This window comes from Prinia subflava, chromosome 2 (genome assembly GCF_021018805.1).
Source record: "Prinia subflava isolate CZ2003 ecotype Zambia chromosome 2, Cam_Psub_1.2, whole genome shotgun sequence".
Lineage (NCBI taxonomy): Eukaryota > Metazoa > Chordata > Aves > Passeriformes > Cisticolidae > Prinia > Prinia subflava.
In genome coordinates, this window is record NC_086248.1 from 29,315,466 (window position 1) to 29,338,738 (window position 23,273).

The 23,273-nt window shown below is 35.2% G+C and overlaps 1 protein-coding gene across 3 annotated transcripts in view; it reads left to right on the top strand.

Moving 5' to 3' along the window:
• FAM135A (family with sequence similarity 135 member A) overlaps positions 1-23,273 on the top strand; it is a 79,288-nt gene that overhangs the window by 35,514 nt on the left and 20,501 nt on the right. For 2 of the 3 annotated variants that reach the window (XM_063389442.1, XM_063389443.1), the window contains exons 4-13: positions 2,938-3,017; positions 7,024-7,166; positions 7,282-7,352; positions 7,665-7,838; positions 10,078-10,204; positions 10,589-10,742; positions 13,542-13,619; positions 15,850-15,899; positions 17,647-17,802; positions 23,046-23,119. In XM_063389442.1, the coding sequence (XP_063245512.1) occupies positions 2,938-3,017; positions 7,024-7,166; positions 7,282-7,352; positions 7,665-7,838; positions 10,078-10,204; positions 10,589-10,742; positions 13,542-13,619; positions 15,850-15,899; positions 17,647-17,802; positions 23,046-23,119 (1,107 nt within the window). The remainder of the gene's footprint in view (positions 1-2,937; positions 3,018-7,023; positions 7,167-7,281; positions 7,353-7,664; positions 7,839-10,077; positions 10,205-10,588; positions 10,743-13,541; positions 13,620-15,849; positions 15,900-17,646; positions 17,803-23,045; positions 23,120-23,273) is intronic. The other variant, XM_063389444.1, reaches the window with a different exon arrangement.

Consider the following 23,273-nt stretch of genomic DNA (forward strand, 5'->3'; position numbering starts at 1 on the left):
ACAAATTGATTAGGGGGTTAAACAAAAGATGACGAGGAAGGGAGGGTTTGGGGAAAAGAGTGATGAAGCTTAATGCATTTTTTACATTACTTTTAAAATTTGCTGTCAAATGAGAAATGTATGTCATAACTTTAAAAAAGCATTTCCTTACTTACAAACTGCAAATATAATACTTCTGTGAATCAGCTATCCAATATAATAGCTCTTCATTTGCAGATAGATCCTTAATATATACAGCATTTAAAGATGAGTGACAGTGAATAATTCAGGTAAATACTAGGTAGGGGAGGTGTTTTTCTTATTTAAATACCTTGGTGCAGTTAAATAATTTTGTCATCTATCTAGGCATAAGATTTGAATTAATTTTTACATATTTGCCCTTAGCTGAACTCCTAGATTTTATTATTCACAGTAACAGGTGAATGTTTTATGTTCTAAACTGTTTAAAGTATAGATCTGCTGAAAATCAAACCCACTTGTCTCAAACAAGCAAACAAGACACCTTAATCTCCCCATGAAACCAAATAAAAATATCAGGCAGATAAAGGTTTTACTGAAGAAAAAGTATAGAATGGTCTGCTCTTGATTAATTGCAAGCAAATCATAGTAAGAAAGGAAGGATGTCGTAACAGCCTTTTGGTTTCACAAATTACATTTTAAGCATGAACAATTCTATTGATCATTTTTTTTGAAGCACAAATTGTAAACAGTCACTTAATAGTATCTCTAGGGTGAATGAATCTTATTGGATTAAGTAATGGGAATATCCCATTGCACCTTTTTTCTGTTCAGTGCTCACTTTTTATTTTGTCTTGCCTTTAGTTTACCTTGTTACAGTCCTTATTCAGTAATCTATCCACATTTGATAAAGTTGAGTTATATTTATGCTCTGCAGAGATGTCACGTGCTTCTAAACATCAACTCAATCATACAGGTTTGGGATTTTTAAAATTCTAATAGAATGACCTAGTTTGGTAGGCTAAAGCCAAGGTGAATTAAAATATGTGGCGTATTTCTGAACTTACTGAGATATGATGTTTTAATAGAAAACACAACAAAATATTTCATGTAAACCATATCAATAAATTGACATTCTTCCAGTACGTGAAGTAACAAGCAGTATGCTTTACCATGACAGGCTGGTCGTTATGATCATGGGAAGATACAGCTAGTAATGGCAGGGATCAGGCTCTTGATGAATGTTTACTGTGGATCCAAAAATGACACTGTGAAGCTGGGGCTGGTGGAAAGTATCTCCTTGCTGAGTCTATTGCACATTATCATGTATCATGTTTCTTCAGTATAGGTGAAATGAGTAACTAATTGGATGATGGAAATCTCATCTGACCCAGAAAAAAGGAGTACATCACTTTACTACACTGCATCCCTCTGGGTTCATGTTGAGAGGGCACTCTTAATCTTCTCAGTTCTTTGTACTCTTGGAAGAGATAACTTAAAAGATATCCTTTAAGTGAAAGCTTAATGTTAATTTATATTTCTTTAACCCAATACAAAACAAATTATCTTACTATTTATGAATCACTTAGGGAGTGTATTTGGAATCATGCTTGACCTGTGGGTTTCAAAAAATGAAATATGTAAGTAATAGCTTGCAACAGGTTAAGTTTTGCTCCATTTTTTCAAAACTAGGAATCACTTAATCTTTTATCTCAAACAATGTTACTGGCTCACTATATTCCTATTCTTTGATATAGGAGTTTTGACAAAACTAAAACTGAGTTTTTAATTTTGTGGAAGAATTAAGAGCTTTTTCAGTGGCTGAATGTTAGCCTAGTACATAGTCACCAATTATAGTCAAGTCTCAGATGGTGAGCTTCAGTTGAAGTGTTAGAAGCCAAAATCAGAAAACCACAAATAAATTGGTTTGGATTTGGATTTTTGGGGATGATGAAAACCATGACTGTGATTGGGTGTATACTGTGAGTGAAATATGAAGGGTAAATGTGTACTCCTAAGGGCATCTAGGACCATGCTTCTGCCAAGAAATGTGGGTTTTTCTTCCTCTCTGTGTTTGTGCTGCCTCCCTTACACTGGTCTTAGTGTTTGTGGAGCTGTGTGGTAGGTCACATCAGCTCACTGAGGAGCTGAAGCTAACTCAAACAAAAATAAATTATCTGAAATGGTATGTGATGGTTAGAATGTGTTATCTAAGTGTATTTGTGGGTGCTTGTGTTGTTATAAGACTTTCATAAAATCAGCCTGGTGACAGTTAAGGATTTCTTAGATGAAAATCAAAGCTGGAAATTGTATGGAGCTGAGTAAGATAAAAAATGGTTGAGAGATGGGGTAGAGACCCCAAAGACTTGTGTTGGGGTTTTTCTCAATTTCAGGCTTGAAGCCTGCAGTTCTTGGCCTTGACAGCATAAAGGTGCTGTCATGTTTTGCCTAGTGTGACCCTTTATTTGCACTTTTGCATAGCTGGTGGCCACAAACAATATAGAGAGAGTGTCTGGTGTGTGTGTTTTCAGGGGGTCCTGGAGGGGGGAGTTTTACAAACCACAGTTTCACCTCCTTCAGTGTCAGAACTGATTATAGCAGTCCTGTAGATGTGCTACATGGCAGATCCTTCTGAGGTGACTGTAGTGTAGGTGATAATCCTGATTTTTCATTCATACCAGTTTTCCAGTGTAGTTTGCTGCATGTCTTTACGAGTATTTGGTCCAACTCTTCAGGACATGGAAAAACTAGTGCTGTATTAAAATTTCTTTTTATTCATCTTTGGCTACTGCATTGGTTAATAATTTTAAAAAATAAAACATAACAAGATAAAAGGTTAAGTAAGATAGTATTAAGCTTTGTAGATTTCCTTGACCTGTTCCCCTTTCCCATTATCCATTCTTGCCTTTGTCAATATATCTGTATATGGTAATGAAATGTACTGTAACACATCTGTTGTAAATCACTCTTTTGCTTTAGCTTTTACCAGATTCGTGCGTCTATGAAAATTCCTCCAAGAATTCCACACATATTAGAAGCTAGTTTGTTACATGGAGCTGGTAAGTGCAAAGATTTTTCAGTAAATTAAGTCATTATCTTGCCTTGCTATATGACTTTTTGTCGTATATTTTTACAACTAATACAGCAGTGTTTTTCATTTTGTTACTAACACAGTGCAAATATATCCTGTTCTTAACAATGGGACTTAAAAGTTGATTACAGAATTTCTGTTACTATTTTTCATCTGCTGATTGCCTCTGCTGGTAGCAAAGCATGGTGATTCCTTTATATTAGTGTGTTCTGGTTTTTTCCACTGATCTGCTCAGTCTTCTCCGTGTTCCAGGCTAAGATGACCAAGGGCAGATCTAAGTAGATATCTGAAAGCAGTGAAGAATTTCAGATACAGACTCTTACACAGATTGATAAGCCCATTCTTTTTCTGAAAAGAATACTTTGAAAGAGTGCAGTTTTCAAACTTACTCTGTTGTTCTCTAGTGGTAAATTTGAAAATTGATTTAACCTCCTGAACAGAATCCCTTATATTTTTTCTTTTTTAAACCTGTCATTCTCTTTTGGTTTTTATGTCCAGGCAAACTAAATCCAGAGAAATGTGTTAGGGCTCACCTAATTCTGTGTAGGCCATACTTCAACATAGTGAAAAAACGTGAAAAGCGAAAAATTAATTAAAATTTCCAATTTTATGTGTAATTATGGGAATTTCAAGGAAGAAAAATGTCATACAGTCTGAGGAAATGTGATAGGATATGACTGAAACCTGAATTTTTGAGGCTATTTTGAAAGTAACTCTGAGTAAAGCAATACCAAAATTCAGTAGATACTGAATTTTGGTCATGCTTCCTAAATATTTCTTGGATTTGTGTGAGATAAATGAATAGTTCTGATAAGCCAAGGTTACTCCACTTCAAAGGCAAATTTTAATATAGTTTAGAGAATTTGGGTCTGGTAAACATCCTTTAGTAAAACACACTTTGTGACAAGTGACAATAATATGATTGATATTGCTGGAAAGAAAGTTTTTCCATTTCATGGTATATTTTTGAATGGTCTTAGGTTATTTTTTCAGAAAGCTGCAGTCTTGTTCGTAAATTGTGACATATGTGTTAGCTCTTGTTTATTGTTACTAGATATAAAGGGTATAAACACTGAAATTTGGTGTGAGTTTAGATCAGCAGTTCTGACAAAGAAAAAAAGCCAGCCCTTGATTCCCCTTGGCCACTCTGTCTCACCTTCATATTGCTGTGTGTGTTGTTGACACAAGTGTCTGATTTGGTCTGGGAACTCAACTGGGGAACTCATTCAGCTGACAAGCAGCTATTTTACAAAAAAACCCAAACTCCTTCAGACCCAAAAACTGGGGCCCTTTTTAGATCAGTTTCTTGATTTAGTTTTTCAGGTAGTTACTGATAATGTTTGTCTCACAATAAAGCAGAAGGAAGGGTACAAGCTGGTCAGTGAAAGGGGGTTAGTTTATCCTTCTTGTGGACATCATAGTGCTAGGTCTTGCCCAGAGCCTCTGCTTTCCATTTCCATTTAGCCACTTGCTTGATTTAGCAGAGCTGGATGCTGTAGGCTCACATGCAGCCCTCCTGCTCCAGGAGGAGGAATAGCTGATAGCAACTCCTTGCTGTTGTGTGTAGAAAATAGCTGCCATTGGTCTCAGCACAGAGTAGCACTGTGCTGATTCACTGTGTTGCTTGTTAACCACAGAGGAGGCTGGTCAGCATCCCACAGCTCCCACTCTTGAAAATGGTGTCCTGTATTGATCAGGTGCTTCTTTCTGTACTTTTCTCTCTTTTCAGTCTTTCTCATACTTACCTATTCTAAATCCTATTAGCTTAGTCATGTTTTTCCCACTCCTTTCCAAGTCATTTTGCCTCCTTCTAGCTTTCCGTGGACTCTGCACAAGTCACCCGCGGTTTCCTTACTTTAGCTGTGTTTTCCCTCTCCCACAGACCATTTGTTTGATCTCTCTCCTGCTTTTATCTCCCCAAGCCAAATACATAATCTCAAGTTTTCCTCTTTTTCCTGTTTGCTTGCATCTTCTTTCACCCTTTGCCCAGCTATTGATGCAGTCATTCATTAATTTAAATAAGTTTTTTTTCCATTTCTATTTCCCACATCCTGTAGTAGCTCTCTAGACCTGCTTGGGGCCCAGCATGAGTGTCATTACAGATAGGCTAAGGCAATTCTCTCACTTTAGCTCCAGCCTTGCAAAGGTCTTTTTTTATTCTTGTCATTTGAAGGAAGATGTAATTGTGCTATAGAAAATGTAAAGAATATGTATTTTTAGCCTTTATGAGGTTGTTTCAGATTTGAGGGTGTTCTGAATTCCTCCTTCTCTCAAAAATTCACAGCTACTTTTCAGAGAAAAAATAAAGGGATAGGAAAAAACAGCAAAGGCAGAGTAGGAAGGAATGAGGTGTCTGGTTTTATGATGCAAGAGTAAATTATCTGGTAAAATACAAATTGGTAAATATATAAACCTATATATCTAATAAAAATATAAATCTAGTAAATTTATATGCAAGAGCAATAACTATGTAAGAGTATCCCTTTTGTGTGGTTAGAAGCTTAGGAATAGTCCTGGCCAGTCAGTGCATCACTGATGTAAAAAACCAGCAGTTCTGCCTTGATGACCTCACATTTGGGAGTCCTTGCTCCCCGTGTGGAAATGGCTCAGCCTGTTCCTGACTCAGCTTTTATCTGCAGCTCCTCTCTCTCTTCTGAGGGTGCTGGTTTTTGTTCCACTGGAGTCAGCAGAGCTGGGGGCTGTAACTCAGGGTTGGACACTGCAGAGGAAGTGGGACCTCAGCCATTTGTCTCCTTTACTTCTTTTGTTTCAGCCCAGAGTGGGAGATCCTTTTGCTGATGCTGTGCAGTTAGATTATGTGCCAAGTGAAACCATACCTGCTCTGCCCTTCAGCTGTAACAGACGACACAGATGGATGTAAGCTGAAAGTGGCATTATCCATAGGGGAATTACACTGTAATGGTTCAGCCTTTGTAAGCATTTTGTCCAGGACATCAGACTGATGATATGTGTGAAAACACTTCAGCAAAACCCAGTATTTGTACATTTTTGAAGAGAAGTTGAATTAAGATGTTACTAAGAGTGGGAATGTTTTATAAGGGCAGTAATATTCTATTAGAGGCCCTAAAGCTATAGACTGAGAACTGCATTTTTTTTTTTTCCCTCTTGTGGATTCCTTTGAAGTAATTTATTAAAAAGAATCAAAAGAATTTAAAAAAATCTTTTGCACCCTCATTTACACAATTTCTAAGACATTTTGTCTTGAAAGACATTGATGTTTCTGAGCCACTTATAAAGGGGAGTTGCAAGTGTCAGTATTTCTGTTACTTCCGTTCTTCCAAGGTCCAACTTCTTTTAGTTTTTTTTCAGAGCATAGTACCCATCATTATACTTCCTGTGTGATAATCCTTTGCTATTATGATAAACATTTCCTCAATGACTCTTTTAAATCATTCTCTTTCTCATTTCTCCTGCAAGTCTTTTAACTCTTTTTTTTTTTCAGCAAAAGATTCCCCAACTATTTATTACACTTTCCTGAACTCTTTTGATGAGTAGCCTTGGATTGAAAGCAGAAGTGTCATATTGCATATGCAATGTTCAGGTGATAAGCTCAGAATTAGTTTGGCCTGAGTAGGACACAAAGATCTTGAAAGAAAGAATAAATTATCTCTGTTCTTGATTAATTCAGTGGAGTGGTAGATCTCATTTAACCTCTTTGCCTTGTCTGTAGGTAATTTTGTCTTCAGTGTGGTTAAAACCTGCAACTTGACGTGAATGCTAGAATTCTTCAGAACTTATATTAAAAGCAAATGATATTAAAGATATTGGCGGTGTTCCTTTGAAACAAAATGTACCCCTTCAAACTTCATCAGTTGCTGACTGAAAAGAAAACCATTTACATTACTGATGTTGTTACAGTTTTAATAGTAATCATGATACTGATGGAAATTATAGTTCCACTTAATAGCTGCTCTGAGTTTTCCAGTTATATTAATACTTGTTTCTCTCTTCAGGTGCAACAGATCTTGCCTTTCCTGCTTCAGTCCATGACAATATAGTTTGCAGTAAAACATTTCAGATTCTTTACAAAAATGAGGAAGTTTCTGTGAATGATGTGATGATTTTCAAAATAAAAATGCTGATAGATGAAAGGAAGGTAATCTGCTGTTCAAATTTACTACATTCAGATAATTTAGCCTTCGTTATGTACAGTTTGAATTAGTACAGATAAGGGACCTGAAAGATTTCATGCTTCTACAATTTCATTGTAGATTGAGGAGTCGCTTAATGAAATGAATTTTCTGCTAACATTGGATTTACACTTCACGGATACAGACTACTCGTAAGTTTAAATATAGAAGATTTTGTTAAAGCAAGAAGATATGTTAACTCTTTAATCTGTTTAAATCTGTGTTATTCATAGGTGTAGTGTGTTCACATTAGACATAAATGATGGTAAAAAAGAAATCCAGCCCTGAAGTCTCTTAAGATTTCATAACTGGTTTGTCTCTTTCTATTTTTTTTTCCTCTGAGGGAGATCCATTACATTCCAAAGTATGGACTTATGCTAAATTGCTGTTTGTGCCAGTTACTAATAGCTTGCACTTTAAATATGATTGTTCTAATAGTATGTTTTTCTGTTGTTTTATTTTAGACCAGATGACCTGAGCACACTACAGCCAATAAGTAGCCGAACTTTAAAGTTGCACTTTAACCTACACCAGGGCCTTCATCATTACGTCAATGTTATGTTTGATTACTTCCACCTCTCCGTCATATCCGTTATAGTCCATGCTTCTTTGGTTGCTCTGCATCAGCCATTGATAAGGTAATTGTTACTAATAAAATGCAAATAAAGTACTGAATGTCCAGATGGAATTATTATAAAACCAGAACATTTAGGAAGGAGTTAAATACATGGACAGTATTATTTTCTATGATTTTGGAGTTCAGGGTCTAGAGGGATGAGAAACTTTTTGCTTAAAATTATCTGAAACAAATTTTGAGGGTTTTTTTAAAATTAGAAATAAGAGTGTGTAGTGTAGAAGAGAATGCCCAAGGCCAGTGTATAGATATCTATATTTATATGTGTATATTTGTATATATAAATATTTATGATTTTTTTTAATCAGGAAGATCTGCTGCACAACGTACACAGTGACTGAAATAGCTGCTGTTAATACAAATAGGATGCCTTCTGTTAACTATCTGCACAGTTTTCAGTTACTACTGGAATGGCAGTGATGTCTGCAAATGATACATTTACCATTTTATTCAGTAAATGGAACTGGAGAATTTACCTTTCTCTTTAAAAAAGATTTTGGCTAATTTTGGCTGGAGTCTTTTTCTTTCATCTACTTGTGTTACCCTTTGCAATCTCTGTTAACTTTGCATCTCTGTATGAAGAAGGGCTGTACAGTCAGTTACACATATGAAGTATTCTTTGAATACCTTTTTTTTAGCATATCTATATTTTCCTTCTTTCATGGTCTTCAAATAGTCCATGCTGCTGCCCTCAAGTTTCCTCTTGTTCAAGTCCAGTCTGTGCCATAAATGCCCAGACTTTTAACTTGAGGTATTCCCACTCCTTGTGCCTTTCACATCATGGAAAGCAGTATCTCTGCGTGTGTTAGACAGCTGTTCTGTGCTGTAGGGCTGCACTGGTTTGGAGGATTCAGCTGGCTTTCATGGGGGGTTTTGTCCTTTTTTTTTAACCCTGCAAGTTGGCTTGAATTGTTTTGGTGATGTGTTTTAGGTATGGTTTTATAGTAAATGAACTAATACATCTGAAGAGATGGCACAGCCTCATTTGGGAGACAAACAAGTATTGAGAAGGTGGGAATTGTTGTTGAAGACCTAATCTGATAAATGCACTTTTTAATGCACGTACAGTAGCATCATGTGTGTAAACTGTACATGATCACACAGTCCCACTGTGAAATTCAGGCATTTAACCTATAGAGATCATTTGTTGTCAGAAAATGAAAACAAGTCTTGATACTAATTTTTAGTCAGAAACATATTTGTCTCTACTGACCTTTTTAAAAATTTGCAGTGAATCTGAGGGGTTTTCTGTGTATTTTTCCTCAGTTTGTGGTTTTTCAAGTGATGATAGAATAATGCTATTTAATTGTAAAGCTTGGGTTGATACAGTTTGTGTAAGGAGGTACTGAAACAAAAGAGCGACTTCTATGCTGCTTTTGCTACCTTAAGAGTAGGGATTGCTGGTGTCCACAAAATTATTTTAAGTATTCAAGATGTCCTTTAAATCAGCTTGTGATGGGGAGAGGGAGAAACTTTAAAATTTACAGTGTTTTATTTCAGCTGAGCTCCCCCACATAGCAAATACTTGGTGGTTGCTGTATCCATATCTGGCTCACTTTTCTGGAACACCTGTTTCTGAAAAAGCTGAGAATTGCAGGTGTCACTCTTCTTTGTCCTTTGGGCTTTCATGGGTGGCAGTTTGGTGCTCTGTTTGGATCATGCTTACATAATTGGCACCTCTTCCTGTCCTAGGAGTGGTCACTTTTTGAGTGTTTTCTTCTGAGTAGCATTCAGAGTCACTTTCTCTTGGGACCAAACAATGTTAGCACTTCCCTTGAAAGAGAGAAGATAATTCTACTTGGGTGCAGCCCTGGACTCCTGTGTAATCTAAGCTTTTCTTTAACCTGTAATTGCTTATTTCTACCTGTTACCTAATAATCCCCACTTTCTACATTCATTCATTTTTCATTCATCTTTCCTAGTTATCACAAGCCTAGTGTTGCAGAATGCTCTGTTCTTCAGGAGTTCAGGATAGGAGCTCCTCCTCAGCAGGCAGAGGCTCAGGCATCCTTTAGGAAAACAGTAATGTCAGCTTGTGTAACAGCTTTCAACTCCTCCTACTGCTTCACTTTTAAGAGGTTAAGCAAAATCCAGAGAAAATGAATACTTCATACCTGTTATATTTCAAAATTTATCTTTCTGGCTTAAACTTTCGGGACTATTGTTTAAATTAATTGAAGTTTGCACTGGAAGCAAAGAGGAACAATATGTTCAGATTATCAGTTCATTTGTGCTTTTTGCAGTTTTCCTCGCCCAGTGAAGAATACATGGTTGAACAGGAATGCACCAGCACAAAACAGGGACTCTGTGATTCCTTCTCTTGAAAGTGTGGTCTTTGGCAATAACTACACAAAACAGTTATCAGCAGACGTAAGAATACATATCAGTTTAAAGTTTTATTTGTATTCCCTTGGGAGGTGTGAATTTTATCTTTTCTGCTGGAATATTATTTGATAAAGAATGAACTTTGTTAGAGTTGTTTTGGGGTGGCATGGGAAATGGGAAAAGGGAAATGAAAAAAAAAATTCCAAAAGGCTATGTTACCTGCTTCAGGAATGTACATATGGGAAGTTTACAATATTAAGTGTTTGACCTCCTTTTTTAACACCTCGTAATCCATTGAAAATCACAAAAGTATTGATCAAGTTTGTGAAAAGAGCCAATTGCTTATCTTTTTAGATTTAGTGTTTAGCATTTTCTTAACACTTCATTTATTATACAAAAGTAATATGTGCCTTTTCTTCTTTATTCTAGGGTTGCAGTTTTGTTGTTTCAGAGTCTTTCCTCAGCCATGCTTATAACTTCCACTATACACTTTGTGCCACTTTGCTGCTTGCTTTCAAAGGGTTACATAAATATTTCATTACAATAACCAAGGATCTCCCTTCGTCCCACCGAATTGAACTGGGTATGTTCAATTTCATAAAAAGTATCACTTTCTTGTGAATGTTTATTAAGACCTCTTCTAGACTAAACTGTCATTGATGCCATATCTCTTATATCTACTTTTTTTTTTTTGCTTAAACTAATCTGAAATTTAATAACTGAAAAAAAGCAAAGAAACAAGTACTATCACATCTTTAATAAACTAAGGAGATAGCCTTAATCTGTGGAAATATATTTTTTTCTTCATGGTGATGACTTGTGCTCATTTTTCAAATTACTGTGTTTAGTGGTGAGAAAGTTAGAGAAGCTCTTAATCCAAGTAACACACAGCACTTCTTTGTTTGTTGTAAGTAAACGCTGAATATTTGTACAAAAATCTAAATTCTGTAAGCTTTGAGAAGAATATTTCACTGAAAACTTACATGAAAAAATCTGCAAGAAAAAATTGCTGCTGACTTAGTTTGTAGTTTAACTTTTTAAGCACATGTAGTTGCCATGAAGACTTCTAGCTGACCACATGTGATAAAAGTAACTGCAAAAGTATTACATGTGATGTATTGGAATGTACAGGTACATTCCTTTTCTGTAGAATGAAGGTATATTAGAGAGCCTAACCTTGATTTGTGAACTAGAAGAGCAGTGGAACTAAGAAAGGAAAATACATTGCCATTGTAAACAATTATTTAGAATTTTTCCTCAGCAAGCATATACTTTTTTTAGTCATGTTCTATTAGAGAAAAAAAAAGATCATTTGGCATTTCTATGGATTGTGGACAGTATTTACTGATTTTTGTATTGTTTAATTTTACCATTGTCAAAACTAAGCATGGTGAAACAGTAAGGTTGGTAATTGAGATATGAAAGATATTTTAAAAATGTGATGTGATCAGTTAGTGATTCAAAGAAAGAAGGTTTCACTTCTGTTTACAAAATACAAAGCTACTTTTGGTGGGGGAAAAAATTCAGGGAGCATATTACAAATCTCTCCATAGAAAAATACTAGAAACTGAGGAGTTTTCTTTGTAGAAGCAAAAATACTGCTACAGTTACTGCTACATTTTTCTGTCAGTGATCTTAATTTTGAGACAGAGAGAAACACCTTGTTAGAGGAGTGACTCAACTCTTAGTTTTCCTTTTAAGGTCAAAATTTGCTTTTTCCCGTATCATAGAATCAGAGGGCCATTTAGGTTGGAAAAGACCTCTAAAGATCATGAAGTTCAACAATTAACCCAGCAACACCATGTTCACCACTAAACCACATCTCCCAAGTGCCACATCCTCATGCCTTTGGAATGCTTCCAGGGATGGCGACTCCACCACTTCCCTGGGTAGGCTGTTCCAGTGCCTGACCACCCTTTCAGTGAAGAAATCTTTTCTACTATCCAGTGTAAGCCCCCTCTAGTAGAACTTGAGATCATTTCCTCTTGCTGTGTCAGTTGTTACCTGGGAGAAGAGGCTGACCCTCACCTGGCTACCCCCTCCTGTCAGGCAGCTCTAGAAGAGCAGTAAGATCTCCCCCGGGCCTCCTTTTCTCCAGGCTGAGGAACCCCAGCTCCCTCAGCTGCTCCTCACAGGAGCAGTGCTCCAGACCCTTCACCAGCCTTGTTGCCCTTCTCTGGATTTGCTTCACCAGCTCAATATATTGAGTTTGATGGCACTATTGTTGTTCTAAGGATAGGCATAGACTAAATCTTGATACTCAGATGTTTGAGATATGATCTTCAGTTCCCCTAAAACAGTCCTTCAAAGTATGTATGTAATAGAGAAAAGGTGCCATTGAGTTTCATACTGGCAATGAAGTGTTGCTGACTTTCAACCACATTGAAGACAGCAAAATCACTCACAAGCTTCAGTGGAACTTGAATCAGACTTTTTCTCATCTATATGGGTAATTTAGCTTACCTTTAGGAAAGTTGTTTTGAACAGAAGAGCTCACATTAAATATCTGAAGAGAAAATTAAAACTAAGATTTAACATTCATTGTAAAGATACTACTGACAGTTTGTTTCCTGTGGGTTTAATTTTTTATTTTTATTTTTTAAGTCTCTGCTAGAATTACTTGGTTTTTTTTCATCTTTATAAATATCTTTTTCATTTATTTCAGTTATTTTGTTTATATATTGATCGGGACAATTGATATAATAAAAAGTACTAATCATATAAGCTTTAGTTATTACTCACATTTTGCTCACGAAAAATAATACCTACCATTAACGTTAATGTTTCTAAAATCCATCAGCAGTTAACAAAAAAAAAGCTGTTTCTGTAATGTCTATAAAGAAACTCGGGCTCTCTGGACTTCACAAAGTACGCAATTGTAATTTGCGCTCTTTTTTAATTTTAAAGTAAATGAACATTTTTTATAGTGGATATTTTATCTGTGAAGTTTAAATGGGCATTGCAGAAGAGAATATCCAGTCCTGTTTAAACTTCAGAATCATCACTTTTTTGTTTTAGGATAAGATTATTCTCTCTTTAATTTTGTTTCTTGTCTTTGCTTTGCTATTGCTCTGTCATATAATTTTAACACAAGGCACTGATTTTCCAGAAGCATGCGAAGACAACTGTTGGACTCAATATTTGTAATTGAGCATTTAAATATTACTGGTTTCAGGAAATAAAAATCACTACATTAATGTGCATCACAAGTGATACTTAATCTAGAAACTACACTAAAATGATATGTTTTCATGTACTGATCTAACTGCACTAATTGCTAGGCTAGCAATAAGCTCTTTTACTAACTTTAAGGCAAATAATAAATCACAGCTGAAAAAAGGAGTGTAGTAACTAGTCATGTGTGTACAATCCCTGTAACTAGCCAAGGCCAGCATGCAGGTCCTTTATGAACGCCTTCTCAGAAGAACATATCCACGAACCCAGAGATTCGCCTACCTAGGTATGTTTCCAAAGCAGCTGATATAATCCGTCAGATTTTTATTGATACTATAAAATATTATATTATTATTAATAATATAAAATGTTTCTCCATTTGGTGAAAAAACAATCTCAGTATTCAGCCATAGCAAGCATATGTTAAACTCTGAAGTCTGCAGAATTGAGCTACAAAATTTTAGGCTGAGTATAGATGATAAAATATAGATGATGAAATGAGACATCATTGCTGTTTTTTGATTTAGTGTTGTTCTACTTTACTAAACACAAATTAGTGAAAGTTCAGTCAGTCATCAACATTTTAAAAATAGCTTAAAATTATAGCTTCATTTAATGCAACACGGACTTGTGATTTTTAGATGATTAAAGATAATTTATACCTTTTCTTTCTGAGAAATCTTTCTGATTCCTTCTGGTATCTCAAGACTTAGTTCTTCCAAACACTACACAAGGCATTATGAGTGCTTAGAGTGGATTTGTCCATATCTGCATGGGCCACTCCTCCCTCTGGAGAGTGTCAGTGTGGGCTTGATGCTGGGCAAAAGGTTACAGTTTAAGCTGTTTAAGCACAAGGAACTTTCACTTGGGAAAAGGATATAATGGCAGTTCAGTCTCATAGCAGATCACCAGCTTAATCATCTATGAGTATGTTTTGGTTTTATTATAAAAAGGAAGCCAAACTGGTTTTTAGCAGAGCCAGCAAAGTCACATTAGATGTTTGCTGGGTTAACATTACTGCTATAGAATGTAAGTGCTTAATTTCCTTTTGTGTTATGTTAGCTCTAGTCTGCCTTCTTTTTTTTAAAGTAGCGTTGGGATATTAATATAGTTCAGGGTTTTCCATAAAGATTTCAGATTTCAGAGTTTTAAATCTTATTCAACAAGCTTATTGTCAATTGAAGTGTGACAAATAATCAGTATGGTGTTGTAAGTAAAACATTTAATTTTTTCACTAATGACAAAAATTGTCATACCAAAGCTAGTATTATAGCTGGCCATACCAAAGCTAGTATTACAGCTTAAATTTTTTTCACACATTTTCAGAAAAATTATCATGAAGTACTGTTTAGCAAAAGATATATGTAGTTTCTTTAAAAAGTTTTTGTAAACTTTTTTCTGAGCACATCATACATTTCTGCAATTTGCTTTTTTGCTCAGAACTTTGAGTTGTGTGAGTTAATTTGTGTGGCATAAAGTTCAAACCTAAGCATGATGAATGCTATTAGTTGAAAATCAATATATACTTACCAGGGATAGGTGGCGTAATTAAAATAGAAGTTGAGTATACACAATGTTGCTGTTCTGTAAACCTTTGTTCATTATCCATACCCTGAAGTTACTATTGAGGCTTTCAAGGCATATTTTGTTGCTGTGTGTCTTCAAGAAATATTGAACATTTTTGTCCTTAATACTGTGTGTCAAAAATGAAATATAAGTGCTTGTTACAGGTGATGTTAGAGTTTAAGAATTGTTCCCTTATTACTCATACTTCAGATACAGAAGGAAATTAAACATAATACCAAATTATTATTTGATTTATCAAATCCCCCAAAACAAATAGTGCTGTTTAACAAGGAAAAACATCTTCATGAAGGAATATATCTGTTTTCTCCATAAATGAGTCATTCAAGGTTCAGATCCAGTTTAAGCTGCCATACTGTGTTAGGTTGATTTACTCTTAACATTGAGCTACTGAGAGATCACTTAAAGAACAGTTTTATTGACTAAAAAATAATTCCTCATACAGCTAAAGTCTTGTATTTATATTCATGTATCTTATAAATTATATACCTTTAGAAAAATGATACAGGAATAAGGCTTCTCTAGAAAATCTGGTAGAAAATGAATTGTATTACCTTGGTTTTAAGTGATGGCATTGCTGCTAAATAGCAGCAGTATCAATGGATAATCTGAGAATTGTATCATCTAAACTACAGTGTTTTCAAATTTATTTCAAATGGAAGATTGTTATCCTTGACAAGGTGTCATGATAAGCAATCGCAATAATTGCAAACTTTTTTTCTTAATTATGTTTAGTCCTCAATCTCAGAAATTGCTATGAAGAATTTTAATGGAAGTTTATAGTTTACTTAATAATTGTGGCACTTAATATGGCTTCAAGTTTTATTTGATGAATTCTTTTTCATGTGTTAAAATTGTTTTGTGACATAATTTGTTTTACTCTGCCACTTGGAAAGTACATTACTCACGGGTATGTCCTCTCATCTTTCCAGAAAACATAGATGTAGATATTCGTCTTACAGAATTGTGTGAAGAAGTCAAGGTACAGGGCTTTTTTTTTTTCCATGTATTAAATAAGTGAAATGACTATAAAAGTAGAATGTGCTGATTTTATATGCTTCTTGGGAATAAATGGCCTGTTTCAGGGATGACAGCATGTAGGTTTTTTGCCAGCACTTCTTTCAACTCTTCCTCTGAAGAGAAATTGTGCAACTGATGCCAAAACTGAACTGTTGATCTGGTGGCTTGGTGTGTCAGTGGTAGCTGTGTACCTATTTATATCATGAAACTGAAAGTTTAGAAAGGTGCATTACTTGGATGAAAATCACGCTTTGAATTTTCTGCAGTTATAATTTGATTTGCTGGGGTTTGATGGTATCAAATAACAATGACACAAGATCAAGCAGCAGTAGATTTTACAAAAGGAGATTCTGCAAGTCATCCCCACATTTGAAAGTACTTGTTCTGATGCCCTCTCCTTTTCCTGTTTTCCCTACATTCTCAAAGAAACAGTGTCTACTTTAAATGGCTCCCCATCTCTCTCCTTAGTCAGAACTAGCCCCAGCTGAATAACTGATTTCTGGGTCACAGCAAAGTCTAAAGATTTTAAAACTTCTTGAAAAATTATCCGTGCTTTGCTGCTGAGTGGGCCATCTGCCCAACTTGGAAGAACAGTCAGCTCACCTTCAGTTACTACAGTAGCAGTATAACTGCAGGAAAATGTAATATGGCCTTTCAAAGGATGTAATTTGTAAAACTGGAGACAAATTCATCACTGCTCTCTATAGGCAACTAATAATCTTATTTTATATATTAAAATAGATTTTATATTTACATAGCTTCTCTGAATTTGTTAGTTTCTCCCTTACCTTGCTAAACATTTTCAGTTTTCTTCTTTCTGTTCTTTTGTACAGTACTTATCAAAAGTTTCTCTTATTTCTCTTATTATTGGTTAAGTTGGTGTTTTTATATTCCCAGGCCTTTTTTCTACTAGCCCTGCAATGTTGCTACAGTTGATTCTTTACTATCTTTTCCTTTTAAACCCTTTGCCTCAGTGCCTTATGGGCCTACAATGAGTTTCTGAAAAACTGTGTTGTTTTCTAAAATGGCAGAGAATATAAGCTAGCTATCTGCAGCTGCTGTGGGGCTGTATCACAGGATTACAGTATGTTGGAAAGAAAGCAAAACTTGTTTCACACCAAATTTGTCTTGGTGTGATCCGGTTCTAGGAAGCCTGTGCTATAACATTGCTTCCTGACTGCATAAAATGTATGTAGATATATAGCATCTTATAAAGGTTATTGTGAGTTAAAACTATTCTGAAATGAAGATATCTTTGTTAAATTCTTACGATTTTATCAAAGTTGGATTAACATAGCAAGTGTTGATTTTTGGGTTCCTGATTTCTCTTCCTTTCAGGCACACAATATTTTTATATCTTAGAAAATACAACAGTTGAAATCTCTTATCTTTGCCATAAGTGGAATTATTGCTTTAATTTTTGGACAGGAGTCCTAATTCTAAAAAGCAACGGGATAATATTTAATACAACATAAGATAATCCATGACTGTTGTAACATAGATTGATCCAGTGTCTTGGTTTTAGGACATCCCAGGCCATCCAGTATTGATACTTAGTTCAAACAGTTCTCATTTGGAAGTTTCTTTTTAAATTAAAATTCTCGCTAACATAAAGTACACTTTTTTTTTTTTTAATTCCTGTCTGTACATTATGGTTTCATCAGTGAATCACTGATTATAAAAAAATAAATATTTTTTCCTGACTTCAGAAAATGGAAAATCCTGATGAACTGGCAGAACTTATAAATATGAATCTTGCTCAGCTTTGCTCACTTCTGATGGCTCTTTGGGGGCAGTTTCTGGAGGTCATTACCTTACAAGACGAGGTCACAGCTTTGCTAGCACAAGAGCATCACACATTAAGAGTAAGTATTGACCCAGGGACCTTCATATGCTTACTGGGACACATTGTTATGGAAATGTGTATCAAAATGAGACTCCAGATAACCATTTTTCTATTTATATTTCAGAAAGCTGGTTGGAATTGTAAAGGGAGCTGTTGCTTTTCATTTGTTACCTTGTATATAATGTATTATGTTGTTGGAATATAATGCATAAAACATATTATTTATGTTTATGATTATGAACCAAGTAATTCAGTGTTCTTTTGAATAAGAAATGCGGATCAGAAAGCAGATTGCAGGCTGTGGAATAATATATTTGTGCAGACTGATGTACTTTTCTGTGGGAGCCATGTCTAGTACCCACTCTAAATTTTACTTCTCTGTTGCATCTAGGCTGCCTGTTTACATCATAAACAAGGATATTTCTTTCTGAGTTAATAATTTATGATGTTAATAAGTTTTGAGAAGTCCCTTAATGGGATTTTATAAAAGAAACACTTCTTTATGTGACATGATCTGGCACTGGAGTATGTGTGTGTTCTAACACATCTGTAGTGCTGTTTGTCTGTCTGTGGGTGTGTGCAATTGCTGTGGGCTCTCTGCAGGCAGAACCACAGCAGTGATGTTCCCATAGTGAAATATAATCGAGTATGGACTAAGGCATCACTCTTACCTCATAAATCACATTGTTTAGTGAGGAAATCGTGGCTGTGGAAATAGCCTGTTTGAAGGCTGTTGGAGAATAAATTGAATTTTTCAGAAAGAATGCAAGGGTTATTTGTTTGATGTGCTACCCATAACAAGGGGATAATTTTATTGCCTATGAATCTTACCTTTCTGTGGTTTTTGTATAAATACTGGAATCCCTCAAGTTAACTGGTGGAAGGTATGAAACAAGAATACTGTTCTGTTTAACCTGCTTTGCATTCAGCTGCTGATATGGTAGTGTTTGTACAAGTTTATGTTTAATAAAATCAAAGGAAGAATTAATATATTAATTTTTACTGCTCCAGAAAAGACACTGCTAAGGATCATGTATTTATCTTCTTAAATGTGTGTCCTGGGGTGACTTTATATTGTTTGTATGTGGTTCTTTTAAAATCTGTGATCTAAGTCATCCTCCTTAGCTCATAAATCTCTCAATTACTGAGTTTTCCTGCAATTGTTTTAGGGAGTATATATCAAAGTATTTATTATTCTATGGGAATTGAGATATTGCACATATTAAAAGTATTTCTGTGATGCTTTCCAGTTTGAAAAAAGTGGTCCCTTCCTCCCTATGAAAAAAAAAAGTATGATTTGATTTTATATCTGCATGCCCTGTGTCCTTTTGAGTTGCTGTTATGCTCACTCCTTTGTTATCTTTGTGGATACTCTATAATTGATCAAAGACTGGAGAGGAGATACAAGGCATGGGTAATACTAAAATGACATTTTTATTTAGTGCCTGATAGCAGAAAGCAAGCAGGCTGACTCTGTAAGAATTGCATAATACAGTGTTGAGAAGGGATTTTTACCTGAGCCAACTTCGATAGAACCAGCGACGTAATATTGCTTAGTTTTTAAATGGATACTTGTTTTCTGCACTCCAAGATGATAGGAGTTTGTGTGAATACTTTGCAAATATATGTAATTGAAATATGTGTAGGAAACCTTTGCTCTGCTGGGCTTCCCAAGTGGCAGTAGAGCAGGAACTCACAATCCATAAATTCAGTAAACCTTTAAATGAAAGAAAGATGCTGAATTTCTGCCTTATCTTTTCTAAGAGTGTGTTCAGTTGTTGATTTTGGTTCTTGTTTTGCAGTGCTTAGTATTATAAATTGTCACTTTTATTAATAATATAATGAAAATTTATATTCAAAGGGATTGTATTAGCATACCTTGGGAAATCTACAATGATCAGGTTCCACTGGAGCCATTATCTGCACATAACAAGTGATGCAGGCTTTCTGGTTATTTGATTTAGTTGAGATTTAAAAGATGATCTACTAATTCTTCTCTTAAGAGACTTACCTGTCCTTTCTGGAATAAGAAACCTTTTTAGTTTGGAAATGGATACATTGATGTGTCCACTACTGAATGCTAAATCTCATTTTATCTTTTCTTCTTGCAATATTTCCAGACTACCTTCCACAGGAAATTTCTCCCTGGGAAAGTTCATTAATGAACTCTTTTAGGAAGTGATTAATCTGAGTGGATAAGATAGTTGTGTTAAAATGCCCCCTAGAAAGGCCTGCCACCTGTATTTGGTCAAATGACTTTCACCCTCTTTGCACAGATGCTTATAAAAGGTGTTTTTGCTGAAGAGTTGTTCAAGTATTGAAATTATATTTTAATAATTTTGCTTATAGTTACTTAAGTGTTTCAATATTCAAATACTTGGGAAAGCACTACATTGAAAATTAAAGAATGCTTTAAGTGAAATTGAACATCCATCTACTACATGATCATACTGATAAGGTTTTACAAGTGTATTTAATTGAAAAAACTGTTCAGAGTATCTTATTTTATATTACAAAACGTTTGAGTACTAAACTAGTTCATCTCTTTGTTCTGTAGTGACATCTTCTGGTAGGTCTGAATATATGCTTCCAAAATTATTTCTTTCAGTTTGATTAGTCCTGAAATAGGAGAGCTGAAAACTAAGATCTGTGATTGCCATTCATAAATATGCAGACACACAATATGTATTCCACAGCAATTTTTATACACAGTTCTTCTGTTTACATTGGGAGGACCATAAAAACCACGCCTGTGGGCAGTCTGTAGAGATTAGGAGTAGCAGCTGCAATTTCCTCCTGCAAAGTCCTTGTGGAGTCAGCCCAAGTCAGTGGTTCCTGCGTCATTAGCAGAGCTGGCAGTGACTCTGGTTCTGCAGAGCCTGGTTAACAGTGTCCTAGCAAGTGCCTCAGTCCTTGAGTAAGTTAAGCACTGATTAAACATAAACTACTGTTGATTGGGGTTCTTTTCTCTCATTAATGAAGACTTACCTGCTTTTGGAGCTTGCTTTCAACTAGTTTTATACTGTTGCTATTCTACCTGGAGCTGTCTGGAGCTGATAATGAGCTTTTCTTCAAAAGAACTGGAATTACTTAAGTACAAATGGGATTTATTGCAAATGAAAAATGCCTTCCTCTTCTGTTGGAGAGAATGCAGTATTCTAAAGATTTAGTCTCCATATAACTTTATGTGGTGAAGTGCTCACATCTAAACTCCAAACTACCTTGCTTGTCTCCTGGGAAACAGCTGTGTGCCCTTTTCCTGACATATACCACAGACATCTACTAATTTGGCAATGTTCCTGTAACTGTTACCTGATTGATTAGGATCTTTAATTAATTTTTGAATTCCTTGATTTAAAATGATAATGTCCACTCTTCATGATTGATCGTTCTGACATCTAGTTTTTAAGCAGTAAAAAATCTGTTAAGTCTATTGTATAACAGTCCCTCTTCCTGGGGAAAGGGTGGAGATTAACTCTGAAAAAAATCATATATTGCAAGGTAGATGTCTCTTTAGAAAAGCCAGCTGGGAAAACGCAGCAAATTACTTGGGAACATCAATTCTAATCCCACATGTGTATGTATAAACTCCTAACAACAAATTCTGAAAGAAAACAAATTGAGTTCTGGCAGGAGTGGAACTTACATTTACAAGAAAATGTTGAATTTTGTGTTTTCTTTTTACTCCAAAGCATGATTATTCAGAGATGATGTTATGACTAAGATTAATTTTATGTAATACACTACAATAAATTCTGGAAGATTAGGACAGGACCTTCAGTTTCTATTGCAAGTTAGAGATTATGGGTTAAATGTTTGTGATTTGGGATTGGGTCTTTTCTTAAACACCTTGGAACAATTGTCTCCTCAGTTCTTGTATTAAGAAAACAAAATGTGCAGAAGCTACAGAACTTAAAGTTCATAGAAGTGGTACTGTCTAAAAGTGTACTGGGCAGTGCATCAGGAGGGAAATGAACTCCCATGCAAGTGCTTATCTCTGAACAAAATTAATGTGGTCCTGAAAATCTGATGTTTGCCAGTTTTTGCACACGATTTTCCCAGAGCCATGCTTGTGCTCAGGGCAGGTGCAGATGCTGGCTGCAGCTCTGAGTGAGAGAGCTGAGGGAACTGAACTAGGTCTTCACACTTGTTGCCAGCTTCACACTGAAAACTCCCAGTCTGTTCAGGAAGTTCCATAATTTAAGAGGAAGACCCAGAGTATATTAAATAAAGTTGTAGAAGGCCAGGAAGTGTTTGGTAAATAAGTTATTGATTTAGTAGACTAATATGTAATTCTCAAAGTGGGACAGAAATTTTGTTTAAATTGATACAACCAAATTAATGTTAACAAACAAGCTATTGCCAATAACCATTGCACAGCCCATTCTCTTTGGTTTGCTTTTTTGATGCAGGTGATTTGTCAGTTGTAAATAAAATGCATATTGATTGAATTAATATTTATATAGACTATTGGAAACGTGAGTAATCTCATGCAAAACCTTTGGGGTTTCTAGATACTACATTTTCAATACATTGATTATGTTTTCATTTGTAGCAAATTGCTGTATAATTCACATTCTCTATTTTAGCATGTATTTGATGGTAAAATATTGATAGTTTAATACATTTGCTGGTAAAAAATATGCTGCCATGTGTTATTAAATACCACTTCAGTATTGTATTGTTTATTGACCTCAGACATACAATTAAGTCTTTAATACAGTTCTTATAATTAATGTACATTCTGTTACTATATTCATCATTTCCAGCCAAAATCTTTGCAAACAAAATATTCTTTTGCACAGCAGTTTACTGTGGGCTAGAGAGTACTTATGGAAAGTTTTAAACACTCCTCTATATTTTGAGACTGCAGAATATCTATTGGGTTTCTGCTTCTGAAGGTAATACTCAGGCTTATTCAGAAGTGTGAACTGAACAGTCATTTCCTTTCTTCCCATCAAAATTTCCAATAGCATTTTTGTGTCATATTGTTTGAGCCTGATTTGAATGATTGATTTATTGGAAATCAAATTTTCAGCAGGCAGTTGAGTCTAATATAATTCTCAGTTATCCAGAGCACAAATTAAAATTGTTTTAGTCACTAGTCCTGTCTGGGGCAGCCATCCAGAATGAACATCTAAAAAAAAAAGTAGCTGTCTGTATTATACATACAAATGATACATTGATGCATAGAAATGCTGGTGGATTTTTAAACATTATTTGTAAGGTGAAATAAGATCTACCTTCATTTGCATCTTGCAGGTGCGCAGATTTGCTGAAGCATTCTTTTGCTTTGAACATCCTAGGCAAGCTGCTCTTGCCTTTCAAGAACTACAGTGAGTAGCCTTTGGAATTTCACAGTATATAGCATGTAGTACTGTTACTCTAGAGTTTGTGTTGTGTAGAAATAGCATTGCAAAAATATGTAAGAGATTCAAGAGAAACATTTGTTCCCAAATTAGATTTAAAGTACTGGAAGTTATATAAGCA